Source organism: Chiroxiphia lanceolata, chromosome 11, assembly GCF_009829145.1.
Source record: "Chiroxiphia lanceolata isolate bChiLan1 chromosome 11, bChiLan1.pri, whole genome shotgun sequence".
Lineage (NCBI taxonomy): Eukaryota > Metazoa > Chordata > Aves > Passeriformes > Pipridae > Chiroxiphia > Chiroxiphia lanceolata.
In genome coordinates, this window is record NC_045647.1 from 3,776,676 (window position 1) to 3,801,853 (window position 25,178).

Genomic DNA, 25,178 nt, shown 5'->3' on the forward strand with positions numbered 1-25,178 from the left:
ATGTTGAAAAACAACAGTCAGTGCTGCAGAGGTGCCTCTGCCTTGGAAACCCACAGAACTATTCTTGTATTAAAAATGAAATTCACTTTGTTGAAGTCAGCAGTAGATCCAAGAGGATTTACAAAAGAAATCCCAAATCCATGCTGTAGTGGAAAGCTCTCCCTAGTGCAATCATCCAAGCATTTCCTGAGATTTAAAAATCAAGGCTGACTGAGCATCTTGGATATTACAAGGAAGTAATTTTTAATTTTTTTTTTTTTTTTAATATCAAGAGCAGAATTAAGGGCTGACTTCGAGCTTGTACTCTGAAAACTAAACTCCATTTCACTTTCTATTTATATTCTGGTCCTACACAAGTTTTTAATAGGAAATACACCCATGAATGATCTAAAGCACCTGCTGCCTGGTTTTCTGGGGTTCAACCACACGTTTCCTTATGGAAGACAAGTAGGACATTGAATTTGGCTGTGTGCAGGAACACAGAATCATGGGATCACAGAATGTTTGGGCTGGAAGGGACCTGAAAGCCCACCCAGGTTCCACCCCCCTGTCCCTGCCCATGGCAGGACACCTTCCATTATCCCAGGCTGCTCCAACCTTGGACACTTCCAGGGCTGGGGCAGCCCCAGCTTCTCTGGGAAATCCATTCCAGGGCCTCACCACCACTACTCAGGAATTTCTTCCCCATATCCAATCTAAACCCATTCTCTTGCAGTTTGAAGCCACATGCTGCGGGGTGTGTGGGAATTTCAAGCAGATCTCATTTAATGTAGGTGCACAGTTAGGATTAAGGTCCTTACTGAGAGGTTAAAGCACAATTTCCATTTTCATTAGCCATTAAAAGAAGCTGCAGATCCATACCTCAAAGTTCTGCAGGTCTCTGCAAGAGTGGCACTAATGCTGCTAAAACAAACATCTGGAAAGGTCACAGGTGCTTAAAGAACAAGTTTATTGACAATATCGTCACAAATAAACAATCTAAAAGAAAATTTCAGAAATCTCTGAACTTAGAAATCTTAAAATTTTCTCATTGGCAAAATATTTAAAAAAAAAAAAAAAAAAAAAGAACTGTAAGATGTCACTATATTCTTAAACTTTCCTAATCTCATCATTTTGGTTCAGTCCTTTAGTTTGATAACACACATCCAACCCTTCAGCACAATGGAAATGAGTCAAAGTACAATTTTCCTTCTTTAAGGGGATCTCGATCAATACGATATTTTTTTTTTTTTTGCAAGCATCTCCCTGAATCCTGTCTGCTCACAACTTGATAGGTAACATCAGCAAGAAATAACTTCATAAATATTCCAACTGAGCCAAATTAATTCTGGTGTTAATCAAAACCTAAATTTCCCCCAAACGATACAAAGCAGACCATGTAGTACAAGAATCTATCAGCATGCATTTTAGAGGTCATTTTTGTACTTCAGGTACGTGAACTTAAAACCAAAGAGGGACAATTGTGATAAAAATGTACTCAGATATTTCATAACATTAATATTTATTGCTTTATATGAATACTGTATTGAAAGCCCAAGCATTCAGTTTACACACAGAAATTATACAATTATATACCGTTTCACAATGGCAGTGAGCACTCATTACAATCTACAAAAAATCTACTTTACAGAAATTTAAAAATTCTAAATATCAAAAAGGTACAGTTGAAGAAACAGGTATAAATTTGGCAGCCAGTAATCGTGACTGGGAGGTTGCAGCTTGCATGTCTTTAAATATGGGAACTGGAAAATATTGAGTTTAAAGCAGTAGTTTGTGCTTTGAGCTGGTTTGAAAAAAACGTAACACTGGCTGTCAAAGTAGCATGTTCAAAAATATTTAGTTCACTTCCAAAATGTTATACAAATCATGGTGATTTCTATGCACCCCTAAACCTCGTAGCTCAGGTACATGACCAGGGTCACGTATCCCTCCTTCCCATCCAGTGCCGTGATCAGACCGATGCCATCTGCAAACCTTAGAGTAATTCTGAGACTCCTCTACAATATTCACAAAGCTCCAAGAAGCTCAAAAAAGGCAAGTACCTGCTCATTTCTTCCCAGATATTTTCTTATTTTCAAACATTTCTTCTACAAAAGTTTAAGCTAATGTTTTAATTACGACGTTCTCAACATAAAGCACATTTTCTCATAAATAAACGAACTCCTTTCACTCAGGCACCTCAGAAGTGTACAAAAATGTTGTCATTGGAACAGTTCTCTTGGAATGTGTTTACTCTGGTGTTTTCAACAATGTTAGTAGTTCCAGGGTTTCGTATGGGCCAGATTTCATTTGTTTCGTTTTTTCCAGAGGCAAAACAAAGTGCCTTGAGAGGTGAACTCAGTCTTTCCCTATAGAAAAAGTATTTGCTGTATTTATCTTTTGTAGAAACAGAAAAATATACCCTTTCCCCCTTAGAACAGCGAGGGTACACACAGGTGTGCATGCGTGCATACAGATGTGTGTGTGAAATGTAACACATTTTAAACACACAACAGAAGGTTCCATAGTGTGTATTCAAATAAAAGTCTGGAAACCAGCCTGAAACCCCATTATTTCATATGTCAAATGTTGAAACTGTAACCAAAATATGAAGTAACTGCTAGAGCTGTCAGAAAAAGACAAGACAAAAAGCTTTCTTGCTTACATACAACTAGGTGTGGTGATCTCCAAAAAAGTTGTCAAAATTATAATTACCTTCCAGTTTAAAAACTTTTATTCTAAATAAAAAAAACTATACACAAACCACTGATTTGACCAAACGAAAGTTCAGCGGTAAGCAGGACCTGAAGGAGCTGGTATTCACAGTTCTTATCATGTACAACTCTTTCAAGGTTCAATCCATGGAGAAGTTTATTTTACAACCTGCTTCTTTTTGTAAAACTAAAGGTCCACTTTATTACATAAAATTATTTATACAGTGTAAAACCGGAGCCTTATGGAAAATACTGCATCTAAGTTTATTTAAATTAGTCTTGCTCCATAGGTTCATCTGCAGCTTCTGTGGCTTCATCACTGTTTTCCATCGGGCTCTCTGAGGAATTTTCTGGAGTTTCACTAGCATAGGACCCCAGCTCTTCTGTTTCACTGCAGTCAGCTCCATTACTGGCAGACCCACTAATTTCACTGTCATCCGAGTGTAAATCCTTCTCTGCCCTCGACTGGTCGGACTCCTCCATCCGACTGTTCTCCTCGGAGCTCTCTTCGGTCACACCCGAGGATTCAGTGTCTTTGTCTTGATCTTTTCTGTCTGGACCAACATTTCTGGGAGACATGAAGGACTCTAGAAACAGGGAAAGTACAGTATTATTGGAGCATTTTTAAACATACCTTAATCCTGCTACTTTCCATTCCCAGCTGTGCTGAGCAACACTTCCGCAACACAGCCAAGGGCAGGAAAAACAGACAAACCCAGATTTCATTAGGAGATGTAAAACATGAGCCACCTTCGTCAGGACATCCAAACTGTGCTAATATACCATAAAACAAAAGCCAGTTACTTTATTTAACAGGAAGCATCACTTAATTAAGCTTCCGTGGGTAAAGACACATCTAACAAGTGACTTTTTCTTGCTTCCTTCCTTTGCCTTCAGAAACAGTCTTCTGGAAATGATGAAAACATGACTGTTTCAAGTCTACAGCCATTATGATCTAAAGGGAAATTTTACAAATGTATGAGCCACCATTAAAAAAAAAAAAAAGAAAAAAGAAAAAGAAAAATTTGGAGAATATGTAAAAACCTAAATTAGTCTCTTAATTACAGTTCTATTTTAATTTAGGTGCTTAGAGTGAGGTAATTTTTCTAACAGGATGTGGAGAGATTGTTGCTCAGTCTCCTCAGTGAAAGAACATAACTTTTTACCCGTTTTCAGTAATTTATATTAAGGACAGTCAAACACAGGTATGACACACCCCACTCCTGGGGAAGGGATGAGAACCCCTGATGATTCCCTAAAGGAGGGATTCTTGAATTCTTGGTACACCGTTTTCACTCTGATTTAATTTACTGCCATTTGTACCATTTTGTAAGTTTTAAATTGAGTTGTAGGAAAAAGGAAACAGAAATAACAGGAATTCTCAATTATGCAAAACTGAAGTATAAACAGCTCATCCTTGTGCACAACTGGAGGCACTCAGCAATCCCACAGTACCAGTCTCCAGCAAAGAAAATCCCAACTCCTTGGAAAATGCACAAAGACACTAAATCTGAAGTACCTTCCTCCTCTTCCTCTGTACAGTGCTGTCTGGCACAAGTAGCATCTTTTTCTTTATCCTGAGATGTGGAGGATGCTTCTGTCTCTTCCCCCATGCCTGAAGAGACTTCACTGGAGGCAGTTTGGTTTGGTGTATCTCTGGCTTCCCCTTCCTTGTCAAATTTAAGTCTTTTTACCTCATGTCCTTCTGCTTCTGCGGGATCATCCTCAGAGTGCTTATTTTTTACTGGGCTGCTCTGAGTACCTTCTGGTTCAGCTGCTGGTGATTCACTGTAAGCAAGAAAAGCAGCTGTAGCTTTTACTGAAGAAAAACATTCTCTATCTTGTCAGACTTTAAAAAATAGTAGCAGCTACTTCAGTTTAAACCCTCTATAAGAGATAACAATAGAACTCACTTGTAACAAAACCCCAAAGCCATCACTTCTGATTTAAGACTCCATTATGCATCCCTTGGATGGCCAGTCTCTTTTAAACTATTTTTAAAATGTAAGTTAAAAAACCTGAGAAAAATAAAAACTCAAAACACATTCCTCCTAAACCAACCTGTGTTTCTTCTCTTCTGTTTGCTGCAAGCTTGGTTCTTTATGTTCTGTGCTGTCTGGCAAACCGTTTGTTGTCATTGGAGTCGACAACGAAACCTTCGTTCGATTTACTGGTCTGGGGGTTCCAGGGCCATTTACATTAGATCTTTAAAAATAAAAATGAAAAGTTAACCCAGCCTTCAACAAAGTAATCTGTTCCTACTTGGCAGAAAGCAGTTATACCCTTGTTTAAAAGATTCAACAAAACAAAACAAACAGATCGGGTGCTTTGCTGTTTTACATTGAATAAAACATTCCTTGCGTACAATGATAAAGAATTTGCATAACAAAAAACATTCTCAACAATGAGGCTACAAAGAGATCAAAATACAGAGTACACAGTGTGCATGTTCATGCCTCCTCCACCCCATTTCTCCACTATTCCATGTAACATATTTTTAAGGCTACCTATTTGGGATCAGAACAGGCAATAAGGGATCTGAACCACCTGTTTTCAGAACTCCCTTGCTTTGATCCAGAAAAAGTTATCTCCTGGAACTAAACTTACCTGTCAGAGTACCCTGGTGAATTTCCTGGGAACATAACACCATTCATCCGATTTAAACTACTGGAATTATTTTTCCTAAGAAACAAAACAACAACAAAAATGTTAGGAATAAATTACTTTAAGCTTGTTTGCACAAAATTCCCCACCCCTCAAACTTAAAGAGCCCCCACTGTCAGTCCCCAAGGGGTTCTCCACTTATCCATTTCCAAATTACTGCACTTGCAGACACCATCCCTGCTGCTGACTCAGCTATTGATAACCACAGATGAACTCTGTATGTCTGTCTTTGAGATACAACTGCTGCCAACAAGAGAAATACATCAGACACACACACACACGTTCTCCCTGTTACTAACACAAGCTTGAAGTTTCATGGAAAAGGAGATTATACTCACTCTGAAGATGGATATACACAGCTGACAACCATGACATTCTGTAACACACAAACAATAAACACATCAAGAGTTCAGAAACAGAAGCTTCAGCTTTTGACAGCATCCCAAAACTTAAGAGTTACAGGATTTTGGCCATATCTGTTAAAATATATCTGCTCCCTCTTACCAAGTCAGGCCATAACTACACTAAAATTCAGTATTTTTTGAAGTGGGTTACTGTCCTAACAAGACCAGCACATCAAGCCTCAGGCCCAGGTGTTTGTAATTTTTAACTGAAGGATCTCTGGAAAACAAAGGATTCAGAAATGCTACAAAATCCTCTGTGGAAGCACATCCTGAAAGTCTGTTACTGACTTTTGAACAATCCCACATTCTGACATAGGTTATAAAATACATGACATCTGTGCTTTCCTGAAGGCACAGTCCTCTACACCATGGGATTTAAATACTGAAACAAAAGACACTGTGGGGAAGGGGCCTCCCTTCTCCTTCACCTCTGGGTCTACTCTGAACTCAAATGTGGAAGGAAATGCCTGATCAAAAAATTCAAATTATTTCAGCTAATTCTTTCTAACTAGGACTTAGTATAAAAAGTGGCAATACACCCTCCACAAACTACAGCTGGAGTACTGCACAGTGATTAGGAAACACAACAGTTGCAGCCCTGAGATTCATTTTTATGTCTTAAGTTATTTGAGAAGTGCTTTTCGATGCTGAAAGGTACAAAAACTCAAACACTTAAGAGCAGCCATTGGCTGTACTCTGAGCCACAGTGAAACCACGAGACCTCGGGGAGCAATTGGGAAGTTATTCAGTGGGGGCTGGGACTGTGGAGCTGGGTTCTCTCAGAAAAGTACATACCTTTTCCACACCTCTTAGAAATTTGTCTGTTCCTGTGTAATTCCTCCTAGGATCTGTCAGCAACTCACAGAGTCGCTGAATAGTGAAGGGGATGCTGCAATGAAATAGATTTACGACAATTTAATTCTATTTTCACAAGTATGACTGTTAAGAAGCAACAACATTACTGCTTTCTCTCCCTAATTGAGAAGGTGGAACGAAAACAGCAGTGAAATTTGTTACTATTAGCAATACAAGGAGGTAATTTGAGGCTTTATTTTTTCCTGTCTCATACACAAAGCTCTGTCTTCTGTGCTCAGCAGCACAAAACACAGGCAGAATCCTAAATGTATCATCCCACAACTCAAAGGATTCAATAAAACAACAAAAAGGAAATCAGATCATCAACAGTAAAGTTTCTGACTGTATTATTCCAATACACAGAGTAGAAATGGTGATTCAAAACAAATTTGAGTCATACACACTAGAGCTAAAAAAGTCTCAACTTGTAGTTTATTTCATGTTTTACAAAACACAGTTACAGATAAAGCATTAAATGTTGGAATCAGCACAACCATTATACTTCAGCTGTTACAAACACTCTATTTTGCCACAACTGGACAGTGTACTTATCTATCAGGGAACAGATCAGGAAAAATTTAATAAATAAAATTTAATTTAAAAATGTAATAATTAAACTCAGAGTGATGTATAAACTCACAAGAACCACATTCACACATTTTGGGTTTTGACAACTCTGCACTGAATTTCATCCCTGACCTTCCAGACAGGCAATGCTTTACAGACATTTACCTGAGATGTCACACACCTTCATCCCAAGTTCAGTGTCACATTTTGACAAACTTCTGACAAAAATATTTCAGTAAACCAATAAAGAATCATGCATTTTACAGTTCAAGATGAAGCCATAAGCATTATAAAAATTTATCTAAGAGGAATATTTGGCACAATACAATATTTAAGAACCATTTCTTGAATGGCAATACAACAAATCCAGAGCAGTATCAATACAGACTTACATGGGTGTGTGTATATATCCCTATACTGTCGATTTTTGTCAAAATTCACCTTTTATTATTTCCTGAGGAACTCAGTACATGGTGTTTTCAGCCTGTTTCATTAGCTAACATAGTCTGTATCTCCAGCTTTGTTCATTAGCTAAAAAGCCACATCTTAGAGATGCACAGACCTGCCCCCAGCTCAGCACAAACAGGTCAGCACAGCTACGATTAATCATCCCACATGACACTTCACTTTAACTAAAAGCAAGTAGTAATCAGAGTGACTAAGTATCAACAATTTAATTATGTTTTTCAGAACTGCCTGTACATGATATTACTGAGGAAATTCTAATCCTCAACAAACCCGAAAAAAAACACAGGAACAAGTGTTCCTTTTAATTCAGTTTATTACACAAAGGCTCTGAAGCTTGACAATGGTTCTGTCACCATTAATTTCCCTTCCCTTGGTCTTCAGCAACTCTTGGTCAACCAGCAGTCATTTGACAACCAAATTCTTCATGGAATCATAGAATCATCAAGGTTGGAAGAGACCCTTAAGATCATCAAGTCCAACCATATTCATAATGTTGAGTTTCTGTGCAGTGCCTTCTTTTAACAAAGTTCTCAACTCTAAGTCACAAAGAATTTACTTGATCTGTTAACTTTTCCACATAGATACAACACTAATTTGATCTACTGTTTCTTGTGATGGCCATTTTGGGTTTGGGTTGAGAAGCCCATAATTAAAGAGATTTTGCTATTTTTAAATTCAAAATTGATTTATTCCTCAGAAAGAAAACATACACTGAATTTTAAATTATTTTCCATCAGCCAGATCTATAAGACATCCTGGGGAATCACTGCCTGGCCAATTTGGATTTAGCTGTACCTCATGTAATTCAGGAATGCTGTGACAGGAAGTATTTTGGAACATCAACCCAGTTCTGTCTTACTTGGGAATAAGCAAATTCAGGAGTGTGCAGCCTGCATTTAACTCCAGAAGTAAAAGCTGCCTTTGTATTTTACTCTCAACTATAAAAAGTTCAAACAAAAGCAAAAGCCAGTTCATTTCCCTCCAAAATTTTCCGGAGCAGACTGAACTTCGTGTTCTGAGCAGCAGATGGCACCCGGTGTCACATTATCACAGCCTTTGCAGGGAACTCCTTCAGCATTTGTAAATGTTTTCAGTTGGCAAAACCCAAAGTAAACTTTACCTCAGGAACTCTTTTTGGTGAAATTGTTGCTTTAAAATACTTTAACAAAGTGATCTTAAAATAGAACTAACTTAAACTGGTGCAAATCTATACAGGAACACCAATGTAGAAGTTTGTGAGCAGTATGAGAATTGACTGTAAATGCTCAGAAATCTAATTAGTTCAGCACATGAGCTGCATGAATAGTCCTGATGTGCCTACTTAAGGTAACCACTTAAAATTCTATACGAACACACTCAAAACTGCACTTCCAGCACTACAGTTCAGAATGAATTACAACCCAAAAATTCATTGCACAGACGGGATTCAGAAGACATCTAGGAAAATTACTTATGACTATATTACAAGCTATATTAAATTGTGGCAAAAAAATATACTTAAAAGAAAATTTGGATTATGATCTACTTTATTCATGCTGTGAAGACTTCTTTGTCTTCACATGTCTTCAATAACTTATACTGAAACTTTGTTTTACTAACATAGGATAAAAAAAAAGGCAAGTCTTGAAAAGTCCCTACTCCAAAGCAGTTGTAAAGAACAACATGAGAATCTGGCTCTGAAAGCCTCTGACAACATGCCAAGTAAGATACAGACAGGTTAGAAAGCCAGTCTGTGCTTTCTTTGAAAGACACTTCAGCTACAAAGACCCTGAAACATTGTGGTCATTCCTTATTTGTTACTTCTTCAACTCTAAACAGAAAAGTTGTTCAAAAACGTGCTCGTTTTAATGAACTCTTTCCCTCACTCTTTTAAACAAACACTAATAAAAACATCCCAATAATAAGGTCACATCGAGGAGCCTCCTTCTCTGCTCTGGCACCCTGGAGTGACATCCACAACTCTAAAGAGATGCTGAATATACCTGATCACACCACCCAGAACCTGCTGCTGTTACTTTTTGGTAAGTAACCGATTCAGATTTCCCAATCATACCCTCTCTGTGGGGGTCACAGGATTTGCTGAATGAACCACTCTACAACCTGAGATCTGAAACATCTTTACTTTCTTTACGGTAATTAATGGGTGCAGTTTGCTGCCTCAGAGCCTGGGAGCTTCTCTGCAAGGCAGGAGGAAGTTGAGCTCCCTGAGAGCTCCAGCCGGGGATGAAAACAGCACAGGCACAGGGAAAGCTCCAGACTCGGCCATCCAGAGGTTTGTTCGGTGCACTTGGGAACAACAGCAGATAACAGCAGCCCATTCATTAGCTGTCCCTGGGAGAACATTACCCATTCTGTGGCCAACGGAGCATTAACAAAAAGCTGGGGGAGGCGAGAGAGAGGCAGACTTGAGCATAAAGGATAGGTTTGTTTTTAAATTCCTGCAGTGAAGTAGCCCGGTATAAATATTGGGTGGCTGAGAACAAGCTGAATTTCACATTCTTAGAAGTCTCCTACACGAGAGCAACTGCAGGGGGAAGAGGAGATCTGACTTGTGAGACACTTAAACTGCAAATAAATGAAGTAGTATGGAAATGACAGTGTAAATTATCAACATAGACTCAAAATACAATACTAAGGATGTGTTAGTAGCACCTCCAAAGCTGAAATTTCAGTGTAACAGGGAGGTAAGATTAGGAACATCCCCATTTATTAACAAGCTGAGAAAGACTTCCAGTATTTTTCTTAACAAGCACCAAGCCTCACAAACAGGATGACTCAGCTTATGGCAAGTATTTAATCCAGTTTAGAAACAACAAAAATACTGTGCAAGGTATTAAAAAAGACACACCAAATAAGACAAAAAAAATCAGGAGCTTTATTTGAAAGGAAATAAAAACTTCCAAAATGATGAAAGCAGCAAAGGGCACAGATACACTTTAATCTAGGACACTGTCAGCACAGATAAACACCCCAAGTCCCTCATTAGTAAGTACCACCCCAGCTACAAATCTGAATCTGCAGTAATTTTACAATTGCAACCCAGGTACACTTTTGCCTCCTCGTCCTACCCTGTTATCAGAGCAGGATTTCTTCAAAAGCCACTGAACCTCCACAAAACAATTGAGAACTCAACACCAGAAGACTTCTTTCCATTAGGTATTTCGAAATATATTGAAGAAATCTGACATTACTATCTATTTAACCTCTTAAATGCACACAGTAATATGATGCTTCTTTGAACTGCATTGTTTAAAAACTAACTGCACATTGAAAAAACCCAAGTGAATGATGTCACAGGATGTCATCATTTTCAAAGACAAAATAATAAGGTTCTGGAACTACTGTAATGTATCCAAAGTGCATATTTGCTTCTGCTCAGCTACTTCAGGAAGCAAAATGAACAATCACAGACAGACAATATAAACTACTATGTTAAAAACTAGGAAAAAAGTTTGTTATCCTGATTTTAGAAAACAAAGGATACATACCCATTAAATCCAGTGACAATTTTCAGGATTCTTTCTTTCATCTCTTCGAAGGGAATATATTCCACATTTGGATTGGGAGGCCCTCTTGGTTCAGGAGCTGAGGTTCTGAAATCATCCATGACTTTCTCCAGTTTGAAAATAAAATAGCCTTTAAACTGAGACCACTGAACCCTGCAAAAAACACAAGAATTAAGACATTAAGACATATGCAAGTCAGTCCTAAACCCAAAGAAAAACAGTGTAAGTTTATGTTTGCATAACAACATTCACTCTGGTATGCCAGTTCTAAGATAAACAAGGCAACTAATGCACTATTATTTTCCTTCCTGAATTTAAAGCACGATAACTATTTAAACAATTATAGTACAACAATGTAACACAAGTCATTAGTAGCAGAGTAAAGCATTTCCTTGAAGAACCAATATCCACTGACAATGCCAACCTGAATGTGACATGTGCATGTGTTCTATACAGTGTAAAGTGAACCTACAGACTGCCTCAAGTTCTCACTGAGCTCACAACAGGTCGAGGAAAAAAAGAAAAATAAAAGAAGAACCCCACCACACCAAAACAAGAACTCCATGCAGTAACTGTACACAGCATTATCTCCTTCCTTTACAAAACATTACTAAAAGCCTTTTGTAACTCTGTGCACCTTAGAAGCATTTATCAGTACCTCTTCTTCTCAAAAAAGCAAATATATTTTGTATCACAGAGCTCGTTGATGAGTAACTCAGCAAAACAACTTTGACTCCCGATAAACATTCCCAGGACAGTAAGTAATCTATTAAGATGTTTCCAAATTACCTTCTGCCTTACAGCTTCAAGTTTTATCATTTACAGAATTTTATAAATTGAAATTTTCAAGAAAAGGTCTCTCCCTGCAGCAGACAAGTGCTTCCTTCTACACCCACTGCCTCACACAACAGCCACAGGAGCCGTCTGGGGCCTCCTCTGGCTTGTTCATGTCTGAGCAGCACAGGGAGCAACTTGAAAACAACTGATTTAGTTCACTATCGATTTTCTTCTATTATTGTTGATGCAGGAGCTTTCACAGGATGGAGATGCTAGTAGAGAAAAAGCAGTAACAGGGAATAACAAGCCAACAATAAAGAAAGAGAGAAAATGATCTTTGACATTGATCTGTAACATACACAATCTGGTAGGAACAGACTCAAATCAAACAGGCATAAAATGTGAGCCCCTGGACAGCCCTTCAGCTCCTGCTCAAAGAAATATTAAACTAGATATAAAACTATTTTGCCAAAGGCTTTATTTCTACAGGCTGCCTTTGATAGCCTAACCATTTTCAACCCTACAAAACACCTGACCTTCTGTGGGGCTCATACCACAATCTGTGCTGTGAATGACCCAAGCAAATGATGATATTTGTTTCTCCAGCACCAGCACAACCAAATCTCAAACCACAGGCCAAAGAAGCCATATCAACCTCCTTTCACCAGAAAAGCAGTGCCATGGGATCTTTGCTCTAATTTTCTCCCTTGTCTCAGAGTAGCAATTATGAGATGAAAAGGGGGGAAACACAGCTCAGGTTTATCTACAGAGACCCAAACACAAAGCCCCCATCATTTATTAGGAATGATAAATTTGTGAGAACGGGAGAAATATGAAGAGGAAAGTAAACCTCTGTTCTCCTTCATGGGGGACCATTAAACACCTCACAACAGAGGGGACTGAAGGACTTAGTGAATAATAATAATAATGAATAAATAAATAAATACCAAGGTCCCAAAAGGGAATAGCCTGGATAGGTTAAACACCACCACTGACTCTTACTGGATTATGTCTCCAATCAGCCTTCTACCCCCAAAGCTGAATGCTATAATGGTCCAATATACAATATGAGGCATTACTACCACAAATGCCAAATTAAAAAAGCTGCCCAACTCTGCAGTGCTCTTACCATGAAACCAAAGTGTTTGTAAGAAATCACAGATTTAATACACAAACATATCACAACCCACAGTAAATAATCCTATGACAGGGTGGGATTACTCCCCCCAGAGCGTCCCAAGAGCTTTATTTGTCTCATGAAAAGGGATTCCACTATCATTCTAAACATTCTTTGACAACCCCATTTAGATATATTTCCACACTTCAAAAACTGAGCTGTTCTTTGTTTTCATTGTTACTTATTTCTTGCTAAATAGTAACACTTATCTTTTCATAGACTATTAACCCATCAGTGTTGTGTTGCTGAAATAAATCAACAGAGTTAAAAATGTCCATCTACTGCCCAAAAGCAGCACCCACAGCTCCCTTTACAATGCTGAAGTTACAGAAAACAAAGAACAAAACATTTTGCCCCTACACAGAAGTCTAGAAAATTATCACTTGGATTTTAAACTCAAGTATTTTTAATTAGTATTTCTTCTATTATAAAAAGGCTGAGAACTCGTATCTGCAACACACTGAACTACTGACATAAAAAGCATCTTTTGCCCTGTATTCCAAAACATTTCCTAATTGTCTGCTGACCAGGTGACACAGGACAGGCTACAAACAGAGGCAGCAGAGTTTAAGGACAAACTCAGCCTGCAGTCACAAGCCTGACTACGCCTAATCCAGATATAGCAACAGCAGCTTAAATCAACTCAGCAAGCTGTTGCTAGAAGCAGTGTAACCACAGCAGCAGGGGCTCAGCACAGCCTTGCTGTGTTTCTCAAGCAGTTTTTTCAGCACTGGTGAATTCCTGCTGCTGTGGCCGCACTGGCAGCTGTGTGAAAGCTAAAGTGGCCAAAGGCAAGGGGGACAGTCACAGTGCAATCTCAGATGTAACTGCAGTCCCAACTGCAAACTGCTTCCAAGCCACAGACTGTCTCGTGCTTCCCCTGCCCTCAGTGTTGTTAAAATAATAAACCCACTTCTGACCAAAAACATAAAATCGTTTCTGCAGGGACAGTAAGATTTTTCTCAGTTCCCATTTACTTCGTGGAAGTGATCAAAAGTGAGTGTCACAAGATCAAAGTCACCTTTCCTGTTTCACCAGTCCATGAAAATGCCATGTAGAAGTTGGATCAGTTGAACTCTACAAACTCACTTGTATCTCATCCACAGAAAAAAACAACTAGTTCATAAACCATGGGTAGAACTGTTGGCCAGTACAGAAAAAAATTAAGATTAAAACCAGTATATCTTCCTAGTTAGCAACCTATATCTACATTTGTACAAATTTTAAGTTATCCCCATACACTGAAAGACTGGTCGCTCAGGAAGCCAGACAACAAAAGAGACAAACAAGTGCCAAATATCTGCTTTCAGGAAAAGAAAAAACTTCCATATGTATCACAAGCTCCCTGAGAACAACTTCAGCATTAAGATGAAAAATCTCTATTTTGGCTGCTTTGTTACAAAATGTGAGACCCCAAAACTAATAAAAGTTTGGTCAATACCTTCTTTAGTTAAATCAAGAGCCAAACTCTTCCACACAGCTTTATGAATAAACTCATTAAGTTTTATACACTGGAAAATAACTGAAACATTTTAAGTTCTGTAAAAGAAACAAACTGAAGAAATGCCATGGAGAAAATACTGTTTGTGCTTTCTTCTGAGCAAGCTTGTTTATAAATACTTGCTCTTCCCACTCAGCATTGTACATAATCAGCCTTTTCTTCCAAACCATGCTCTTCCTGTCCACTACAGCAGCTTGGGAATTTGTACCAGCAACTTTGAGAGCTTTTATAGCCACTTGAAGAAAAAAGTTCCTGAGAGCACTGTGTGATCTGTAAAAATACCTTCAGAAACAATACTACCATGCCCTAGATTTAACACCTGCTAATAATGTGCTTTGAAGTATGAAAAGATGTTTTACACCCTAATATTGTACCCCTGTGCAGACCCTGACCTTGCAATTTGAGTAAAAATTAAGAATAGAACAGAGAAACTCAGTTGAGTTCTACAGAAATCAAACAGAAAAGCAGACAGCACCTGACCAAACAGCCAATTGTATGAGAAACATAAGCAAGTCCTGAGAAGATTTACATGTAATTAGAGAGGCAGCATGACAAAAGGCTAAAAAAGGGTGGGGAAGACATGAAATGAGCAAGCAGAGATTAAATGAAATGACAGGCTGTGAAAAAAAAAAATCACAAATAAATAATTGGTTTTTAAGAAGTTCCCCACACAACTACACAAAACCCCAGGATGGGGTCAAAATTACTGGGTGAAGACAAGAAAGTGAAGCCCTGTGATAAAACCACAAAGGAGTGTAAGGGAATTCTACAGTTAGAACAATTCTACAATATCACTGAGTCACTGAAAGTTGATGAGGTAGCAAAAATATCTCCACTGCACAGGGAAGAATAATAAAAAACAACAACAAAAAGAGACACTAATTTAGACAAGGGGCACCACCTAACACTGCCAAGGCAGAAACACAGAAGAACACGATCCTAAGTAATTCTGTTCTCTAATAAAAGCAAACTATTTCACATCTGCACATGAACTACATGATTTTCTGCTGAAACTAATCCATCTGCAGATGAATCAAAGTTTGCCAACCAAGTTTAGAAATCCACCAATTCTATTTGATGAATGGCATCTTCAACAAGGGACAAGGGTCACCTTAGAAAGCAGGTCAAGCAATCTGATGCAATGCTTTGATTTAAAAGAATTACCAGCACAAAGTTGCCTGCAAGGAATGATCGTGTCTGTACTAACACAATTTGCATAGAATTCATCCTTCCAAACATGCACATCGAAACAAAATTGCATTTTACATGGAAATAATCTCATCATATCACTCCCAGAGTGCAAAAGACATTCTCCCATTCCCTTATCTCCTGCTTATTCAAAATGTTTGTGTGGTGGAACTGAGGGAGCAGCTTTCTCACTCACCGCAGTGGTTACCGGGGAGGAGGAGAAGCCTCTGCCAATATCTGCACTAGTTTTGCATATCAGAGAGAACTGATATTTTATTCTGACCACTGGACAAGATTTTATATTTGATTCTTTTCCCACTTTGGTATCTTCACTTTGGGAGATCGGATTTCAACAAGGAGAGCAAAAAGCCTGAAACATCTAACAAAGTTGTTTGGGCAAGACCTGACGAACATGAAAATCCCTGCTATTTTTAAGGGAAAACTATCCATGTTGGACTAGCAACACAGGGCTCTCGTGCATTTAGTGCTCCACTGGAAGGCTTTGTTACAACGCTGCTCCCAACACCACCACAGGGCTTGGACATGAAGGGGAGGGTGGACTGCAAGTCTCCCCAAGTGCAGGAAACAACCAGACTGAGTTATCCATCTCCCTTTTTAGCAACTGCAATAAAACATCAGACATAACCCTAAGATAACACATATGGCTTACACACTTCAGACAAACTCTACAGATTTCGAGGTGCAAACTCCAGTAAGACCCATGGAAGCAAAGCAGGACAAAACCTAAAATTAACTGATGAACAGGAGGAAGAATTCAGAGTGCCTGAAACAAGGCTACCTCCTGAAATGAAAGTACTGCAATTATTTCATAAATCTTTCTGGAATTGCTTCACAGATTACAGGTTTAATTAAGAAAAACATTATATTGAAGAGATGTTAAGCTTCTACAGACCCAACTATGTACTTAAAACATGAAGAGTCCCAGGAGTCCTGGTGGAATGTCTGTCTTCAGATTTCACAGTGTTTAAGTTCATTACAAAATTACTTGATTTAAATTTTAAGAGGATGCCATCTGTTTTGGAGACATGCTACACACCACACAGAACATAAAATGAAAACAAGTAGATCTACTATTGATTCTGTTCATTGAACAGGCCATAAAAAGTATCAGAACTTAGTACAAGGGAGTACTTCCCTCTCTACTCTTCTGCTATTGGCTCTCTGACAGTAGAAATTAAAAAAAAATATATATAAATTAGTATATTTAGGATGCAAATAATTCATGTTCAGCTGAACTGATTTTAAGGCAATGCCCTCAGAATACAGAAGGAAAGAACCAGAGGACAATCCCTGAGGGATTTAAGTAACATGTAACAAGAGATATGAGTCACTCGTATTACCTTTGCCCCCCCAATTACTGTTCACTTAGATTACACTCCCACAGAGACCTGCTAGGAGGAAACAGGTGTTTTAAAGTGAAATAACTTGCCAACTTTAATAACTGTTTCTTCTCTTTCCTGCCTTGTTCTAGAGCTCACAGAAGATGAAGATATACTCCAAGACACAGTAATTTCCCTAGGCTGTCAAAAGCAAAATTAAAGTTTCATCCAAAACAAGTTAATTCCTTTTCTATTCTGGTCTATCAATGGGATCTCCAGAATAATTTGGAAAGTGAAAAGGCAGAGAAAATGAAGAGCACTCAGCAATCACACACCCAATTCAAACCCCTGGCAAGGCAGCAAACTTTGCAGCATGCTCTTCCACAGCCTTAATGCAAGATGTATCCAAACAGGAACACTGTGGACTACACCGAATATGCCACTTCCCAGATCAAAGGCCCATCTCTGCCACCAGGGAGCACAGGACTTATCCCAGGCAGGAGAGGCCCCAGCGTGGTTCCCTTCCCCCAGGCTGTGAAAGAGCAGCAGCAGGGAGCACAGGGGAGCCTGCCCAGGACGGCCTGTCCCGCTCCCTGACTCCCTGGCAGCGGCACAGCACACGGAACACGCATCCAAGGGATCCTCTCCAGCAGCCAGTGTGGCTAAAGCTGCACAGAGAACTGATGGATTGCAGTTCTGGGGGAGAAAGGAGACCGAGGACACTCATCTCTTCCCTCAGATATCTCTGTTCTTTGGGCTGGAAGGCAAAGCCTACTCCCTCTACCTTTTTTATGCCATTGTTCTGTATCAATCCTTCCCTTCTCTAGCACAGCCTAACTGCAGATCTATACACTGGGCACAACCAAGGATACCTGGAATACACAGCTACACAGAAGGGGTGCACAAGCTAAAAATCTTGTTAAGGGCTGCCTGTAAAACACAATTCCCAGAGTTTCCACACCAACAGATAAGAAACCCCAAACCTGTTGCCATTTGATATTTTAGTTCTTGTTCAGGAATTACTATTTCATTATTTATGATATAAACAAAGATTGCTTCTTAACCAGGAGTGCTTAAGGGTAGCGAAATGGCTTTCAATTTTTTCAGAAAATACCTCTGAAAACTTCTGGGATGAAAAGCACTGAACTCTCACTAACGGGGAGTTGAGCCGTGCTGAGGTTCCACGGGGATCTCATCCCAGCGCGGAGCAGGAGGTGCTGCCACATCACGTCCTAACCTAACCTTGTCCTTGGTCTACACCAAAAGGGGCAAGCCAGCTCTGCTGCTCCCACACATTCCTGTGATCCCACACACAGGGTGGTGAAGTAGATCACTAATCTAACCACAAAATTAATGCTGCAGATAAGGCAGAATATGATGTGTGATGTGACTGGTAGGGAGCGGAGCCATTCCTTTAAGCAGCTGCACTCAGGTACAAGGTAGAAGAACATTCCTTACTTAATTCCACTCTTGCTTCAAATATTCTCTGAATTTTAAACTTATTTTTCTACATCCTGTGGGGTTTTTTATACTATTTTGATGCAATTCATTTTAGCCTCGTGATTTGCACACTGTTGCTATTTTCACCATCCACACGGTGCAGATTAATATGGGAAATTCCAAACAATGACAACAGATTTACACAGTAAAATCCCCAGTGCACCAATGCAGGCTGGTTTCTCACATGCTTCTGGCAAGCAGACATTAAAGCCATAAGCAAGTGCTAGAACCTTTATGGGTGTTTCTGAATGAGCAATCAATTTTAAAACTTGAGATGCTACAGCAGGGTGAATTTACTGAACACTGTGCCTTGCTGTAAACAGTGTGCTCCTGTCAGGAAAACGCTGGCAAACACTCTTCCTGGGGGAGCATCCGGTTCCCTTTCACCTGATAACTCATGGAAAATTAAAACACTCTCACGTTTTATCTTCAGTACCATTTGACCTCATGTTACCTTTCACTTTAATTAAAAATATATTGAAGGGCTCCAAAGAGGAAAAACTGGTATTTCCCACAAGCACAGAAGGTGTTTTTCCATTTTCACTCACTGATTGTTGTCAGCCTAAATTAAGTCTTTGCTCTCCTTGAGGAGCCACAGAAACTGTCAGACATTAGAACTTCATCTACTTCAGTAGTGAGTGTTCATCTCTCTACTGCTTGCAAATTACTACGGCTACTGCCAGGAACAACAAAGATTAGGACTTAGTTATGGAAACACACAGCTGAAGAACACGTTAAAGTACTATCTGTAATCATCAAGGGACTCATTCTGATCTCTGCTGATAAATATTCAGCTGACTCCAACAGAACGCAGCTGTCCCACACAACAGAAAAGGTTTTCACTCCAAAATTTTCTAGAAAGTACATTTCTTAATATAGTTGTCTAAAGCCAAACTCAAGTACCTTTCATTTTGTTTTATTTTCAAGGCAAAAACTGACCACAGAACAAAAAAGTACAAGATTACAACATTCTTCATTCAAGAATTAGCTTTCACAGAGTAGAGCAGAAAACAATGCACATAAAGAAACTGAAAGCCAAAAGTAAAAGTAGATGGTGTTTTCATTCACTTTCCCTCTTCCATCTGAAAATTTACTTAGTCACCTTTAGCTGGTAAGAATAAACTGGTTATTTACTGAACCATTCCACTTATATGCTTCTGCAGTGTACCAATATTTAAATTTTTCCCTTACTGATTTTTTATTCTCCATATAATTTCACTTATGCACATACTCAAAATTTCTTATAAATCTCAAGTCTTATTAAAAGTAGAATGGTCACCCCAGATATTGACTTTCCTATTAAGTGCAGAGCAACTACAAAGGTTTCCAAGTCTTACAAACACAAACTATCAAATAAATATCACCCAAGTCTTCCTAGTTGAGCAGTACTAACTAAATTTCTTTACAATTTAGTTACCTCTTTTTTTCTATTATGCAGGAAAATCACTGGCTCAGCCAAGCACACTAAACTTATGCCACAATATATGCAGACTTAGTACCTTCCTGCTGACACATATTTTACAGGAGACTTTACCCCAAAGTTTATTTCTCTAGTCCAGATAATGTTTTAGCAATATTCTGTGTAATTATTACATTTATCTTTGTAAAAAAAAATTGTTAACACGCTTTGTACCAGATTTTCTTGAGTTTCGTGCACTTTTTAATGCGATTGACAATTTTCTAAACAATATTTCCTGCATAACTGAATTGTAAAACACAATTGTTCAGAACTGGAATCAGAATTGTAATCACTTCGGGTACAGCAGCTGTTTTCCCAGCCCACATCTGCCTCATTTCTGTAGAAATTTCAGTGTGCCATGATTTCAGTAACCATATTCTTGAAATTCCATTTTGAATCTTAAAACTTCAATTCAAGGTCATTCACATTAACCTTAGAATTGCAAACAATCTCACTTAAGTGGCTGGCACAAAAAGCCCACGGGGGAGGAAGGTATCTGACTTCTCTCCCAAGTAACAACCACAAAAGCCCTAAGAACATTTGTAGCACTCTGCTCTACCAAAAGCAACTGCAGCTGCATCTCAGCAGACTCACCACAGATCATCAATAGCAGGGCACTGTCTGTGCCAAAATACCTCCCCAAAACCACTGAGAGTTCAAATCTGCCTTTAACAGGACTGAACATTTTGTTGAACTTTAGACAGCTGTACTGACTTCTACTCTAACAGTTCTGGAGATTGTTCTTAGCTTTTATTTATTTCCGTTTCCGATCGAATTTGACAGAACAGTTCACCAAGTTTCAAGAGTGATGCTGTCCACTGTGTAGCGGAAATTCTGCAGGAATTCCACACCACAGTTCAGAGTGATCTGATTCAACTGATACTGCACAGAAAAATAACCCATCAGGCAAAGGTGTGATATCATTCCATAGTATTTTGGAGCTGATGCAGATAGAATATAGGAATACTAAAGAGATGACACTTCCTCAATAAACCTGTATAACAGAAGTCCAGGAGTCAATATTTTTTAAAAGTATTATGAAATAAATGAAGCACATTTAAGAGTCTTCCTGAACTTGCAGCAAGTTAAAATTACTCTCTCCATAAGAGGTTACCCATAGAAAAATTACCACTATAAAATTAGTGTTTGAATAATTGCATATATGAATACATCAGCTCTTCCATAAGCAAACTGAATTCCACATATCTACTAACACAGGACACCAGTGTTGCTCGAGGTATCACCAGTTTGTGCAGAATAATCAAATACACACGAGAAGTGCTGTAGTTACTCTGGTAAGTGTAACTATCACTGTTAAATGACCTGGTTACCTCAGAGGAGCAGCAGACCACACTGAGATAATACAGTCAGATCTTCACTGCACCAAGCAATAAAGCTGGGAAACCAGATTAGGAAAGTGCACCCTGTGCAGCTACTTCTGGATCTGTATTGGCATTGTATCCCTACACCTGCCAGCTTAGGCACCATCCAGCAAAACCCACAGTCCTCACTCAGGTCTCCCAGCAGTACCATTGGGATCAGGTAAATTGCAATTCTGTTACTAATTCATTACAAAACCAGAAACAAAAGCCACCCAAACTGGCTTCTAAACACAGACACATGCTAAGCTTGGGCTGAGGAGGTGTACCCTACCTCAGTGACCTCAGACACAGGCATGAGGTGTTTGTGCATCATCACACTCCCTTTACCACTCCCAAACCAAGCCTCACCAGCTGTAGCCATCTTGGAAATCTTGTAATTGTCTTCAAGCAGTCTTATTTCTAAAACTGATCATCAGAAACTTGTTTAACTGTATTAACTGCTACAGCATGAACAGTGGGGTGGTTTTCTGTGCACAGTGACATGAACTGGCTGAAAAAATAGTACCAGGCAGTGTGCTTACACAAACAGCTGTGTACAGCAACAGGGAAGGGAGATGTACTTACAAACTGAAGTCTGAATGCACAAACAGCTACATTTGTGGGTAACACGGCCCAATTACCCTGAGAAGTTACTGCTGCCATCAGTTTGCCTTTTGTCTTTCCTTACATATGTATTGTACAGAGAGACTAAAGTTTATTAGGATCAGTTCATCACGCACATTTTATAATGGCAGTTAAAGTCTGACCTTTACACCATAAACCCCACTCCCAACAGATATGAAGTGGCAGCACTTAAAATAAAACACTACAACAGTGTGTTTCCCAAAGGAGCAAGTGATTTCATCAGTATCACAACTGGTTCCTCTGAAGTACTACTGCTACACGTTTGATACATACACAAATTTGGTTTTATAATTTAGGTAAAGGAGCAAGGAAGTTAAACCAGCTTTGACAAAGATACATCACTGGCTTTTTAGCCCAGATTCCTCTCCTTTGCAGGCATCAGTGGATTATGAGACAGAACACAGCGTCAGTGGAATGGGAATTAGTGGGGAATCATTCCAGACACTCAGTGGAATGGAGTTAGTGAGGAATAATAGTGGGAAACAACACAAGGAAGTTTACTCATATCTCTTGCTTCACTAAGAACATGGTAATGAATACTTTTATACTAAAAAAGGCACACGCACTTCTTCCAGAAAAATATTATCCTGCTTATTATGGCAGAAACTTGAGAATTGTTTTATTTCATTGTTGAAAAAAATAATACGGAATTATATTCTCCAAACAGGTGCTAAGATCTCCATGTAACTATTTGTCTCCAAATCAGAAAAAATACCAGCATACACATGTCGAGCGAGAAAATTGCCAGTTAAATAAAATCAGAGAACATAATTTAGAGAAGAAAGTAGACAAATTTAAGCATGTGAAACATGCTGAAGGATATATGGCTAAAACATCTATACATCTGTAACATGAGAAAGGATATTTACACAAGAGTTCAGAGTACACGGTTAAAACACTTAAGCTGAGAATGCAAACTTATTCTTGGCTACTGTATCTTCACTCAGATCTCTCCTACAGCTGACAAACTATTCCACTCCTGCAACAACCTAATATAAAAGTTAAACCGATCCAAAAAGCATTAAAAATGTGGTAAGACAAGAGTTCACTGCTACACAAAGTACATGAATCAGAAAAGGGTTAAAAGTATTTTTTTACCATTATCTTTGGTAGAACTACAGTTATGTAACTTACATTTACAGTTATGTAATTTACCAAAGGCAAATTGTCCCTGATCCACCTGACTGACCGATGGGGAGGGAAGATCAGCAGACACAGTAAATTCAGCTTGAGCAAGACACACATCCCAGTGTGCCACGGCAGAGCTGGGCAGCTGCAGGCTCAGGGGAGCATCAGCCCCACACTGCAGAGCTCCTCCAAGTCCCACTGCAGCCAGTTCCAAATGATGGTGCCCAGAGCCAGCGCTGGGGCAGAGGGGAGCTGAGCACCTGTCAGACCACGCTGTAACCACATCCAAGTGAACAGACCCCTCTGCCGGCACTCCCGAGTCAACACCTGCAGGAATGTGTCTGATTTGGGCTCACACAACCCCAAAGGCAGCAGGCAGGCAGGGGAGCAGAAGGTCACTGAGCTGGTTAGGGAGCTGCAGCACACAACTCCAGTGGGAAGTGTCTGCTTCTGGAAAGCAGGCCATGGAGGGGGAATCGAACTCCTTTCACCACTGAAGGGCTCGGTGCACACAGGGAAGATGAAAGATTCCTTTCTGAGGTGCACAAGAGAAGGGTAAGAGGCACCAGGATGCTCCAAAGGAAACGTTCTTCCCAGTGCACGTGGTTGAGCAGTGAAACAGGGAGCCAAACTGAGGCTATGGAATTGCCATCACTGGAGATTTCCAGAAATGCTGCACAAAGCCCTAAGCAATTTGAACTAGCTTTGGAACTAGCTCCCTCTGAGCACAGGGTCTGCCTGGATCACCTCCAGGAGCCCCTTCCAACTATTCTGTGATGACAGGATCCATGTCCCTATTTGCTCTGCAATCACATGTATTAAACTTGACTCAAGAAACTTTGCAGAAAAACACTTCAGTTGCTCCTCAAAGAAGCAAGCAAAAAGACAACCTCCTTCTGTCTTCAGGCTCAGATGAGGTTCAAATTAACATTTCAGATCTTCCAGTGGAACTCTGAGGAAAGAATTTCACTACATGAAGGATGCATTTTAATGGCTGCTTATGTTGTATTCAAGGCAAGAACTGGTGTAACTGCATCACATCTTGCCCAGGCCAGGATCTCAGCTTAAGCCTAAAAGTACTTTACAGTTAATCACTTCTGCCTATATACTGTATTTCTTCAGATTTTGGTACTTCACCACTTATTTCTGGATTCCTTCACTGTCAGTAAGCATCTGTATTACGTTTTCCACTACAGTAAGCCATGAAAACTGCACTTTATACGTTCCCTGCCCTAGGGCAGGAGTGGGGGAAATGCAGAGAAAACTGACATAAAATTTTTGATTGCTTTTGTTTTCTAAGTTTTATTTTCCACTTTAGAAAATCCTAATTTTCCTTTCCAGTCCAACAAATTGGATTTTCTTGGTGAAGCACCTAAATAAATAGTTTAAAAACATTTTTGCTATTGAAGGGGCAGAGTGATTCTAAAACCAAGAAACTTTCCTAAGAGGTAAGAGAAAATACATTTTAAATACAGGACAACATCACAATTGATAAATCAATTTCACATCTACTTTTAAGAATTCTTCAGAAAGAAAAAAAACTTCACTGCTGCATTTCACTTCTAGCATTGCTGTGCTGTGACTTCCATCCTATCTCTTAAAACCATTTCTGCTTCAGAAAAAAGTAGATAAGTGGCTTTCTTATGCAAAGCACAAAAACATATCCTGTTTTTAAAGGTCTTTCAGATAAAGTATTAAGACTAACAAATTTCCTCTCTCTTCACTTTCCTCAGTTTTGCAAGTCACACTGATCTGTTACAGACTAGAGACAAGGAGGTTATAACAATCTTCTCTGACTATACTTGATCTCACTAAGGAAATTCCATGGCAGTATCTCAATAAAAAGTCAAGTCAATTAAGGAGTGTGTCACTCCTCTGAAAAAAAAAAAAAAAGTCCTAATACTCAAGACAAGTTTAGAAGAGGTTGAACCATAAACTTTATACT

At 39.2% G+C, this 25,178-nt stretch overlaps 1 protein-coding gene across 1 annotated transcript in view; it reads right to left on the reverse strand.

Annotated features, from left to right (window-relative positions):
• Positions 1-930: 930 nt before the first annotated feature.
• Positions 931-25,178, reverse strand: part of PPP4R2 (protein phosphatase 4 regulatory subunit 2) — a 28,401-nt gene continuing 4,153 nt past the window's right edge. Inside the window, exons 3-9 of the mRNA XM_032699110.1 lie at positions 11,140-11,310; positions 6,557-6,650; positions 5,696-5,733; positions 5,301-5,375; positions 4,755-4,898; positions 4,213-4,481; positions 931-3,280 (exon numbers count right to left, since the gene is read on the reverse strand). Coding sequence (XP_032555001.1) covers positions 2,967-3,280; positions 4,213-4,481; positions 4,755-4,898; positions 5,301-5,375; positions 5,696-5,733; positions 6,557-6,650; positions 11,140-11,310 — 1,105 coding nt within the window. The 3' untranslated portion in view covers positions 931-2,966. The remainder of the gene's footprint in view (positions 3,281-4,212; positions 4,482-4,754; positions 4,899-5,300; positions 5,376-5,695; positions 5,734-6,556; positions 6,651-11,139; positions 11,311-25,178) is intronic.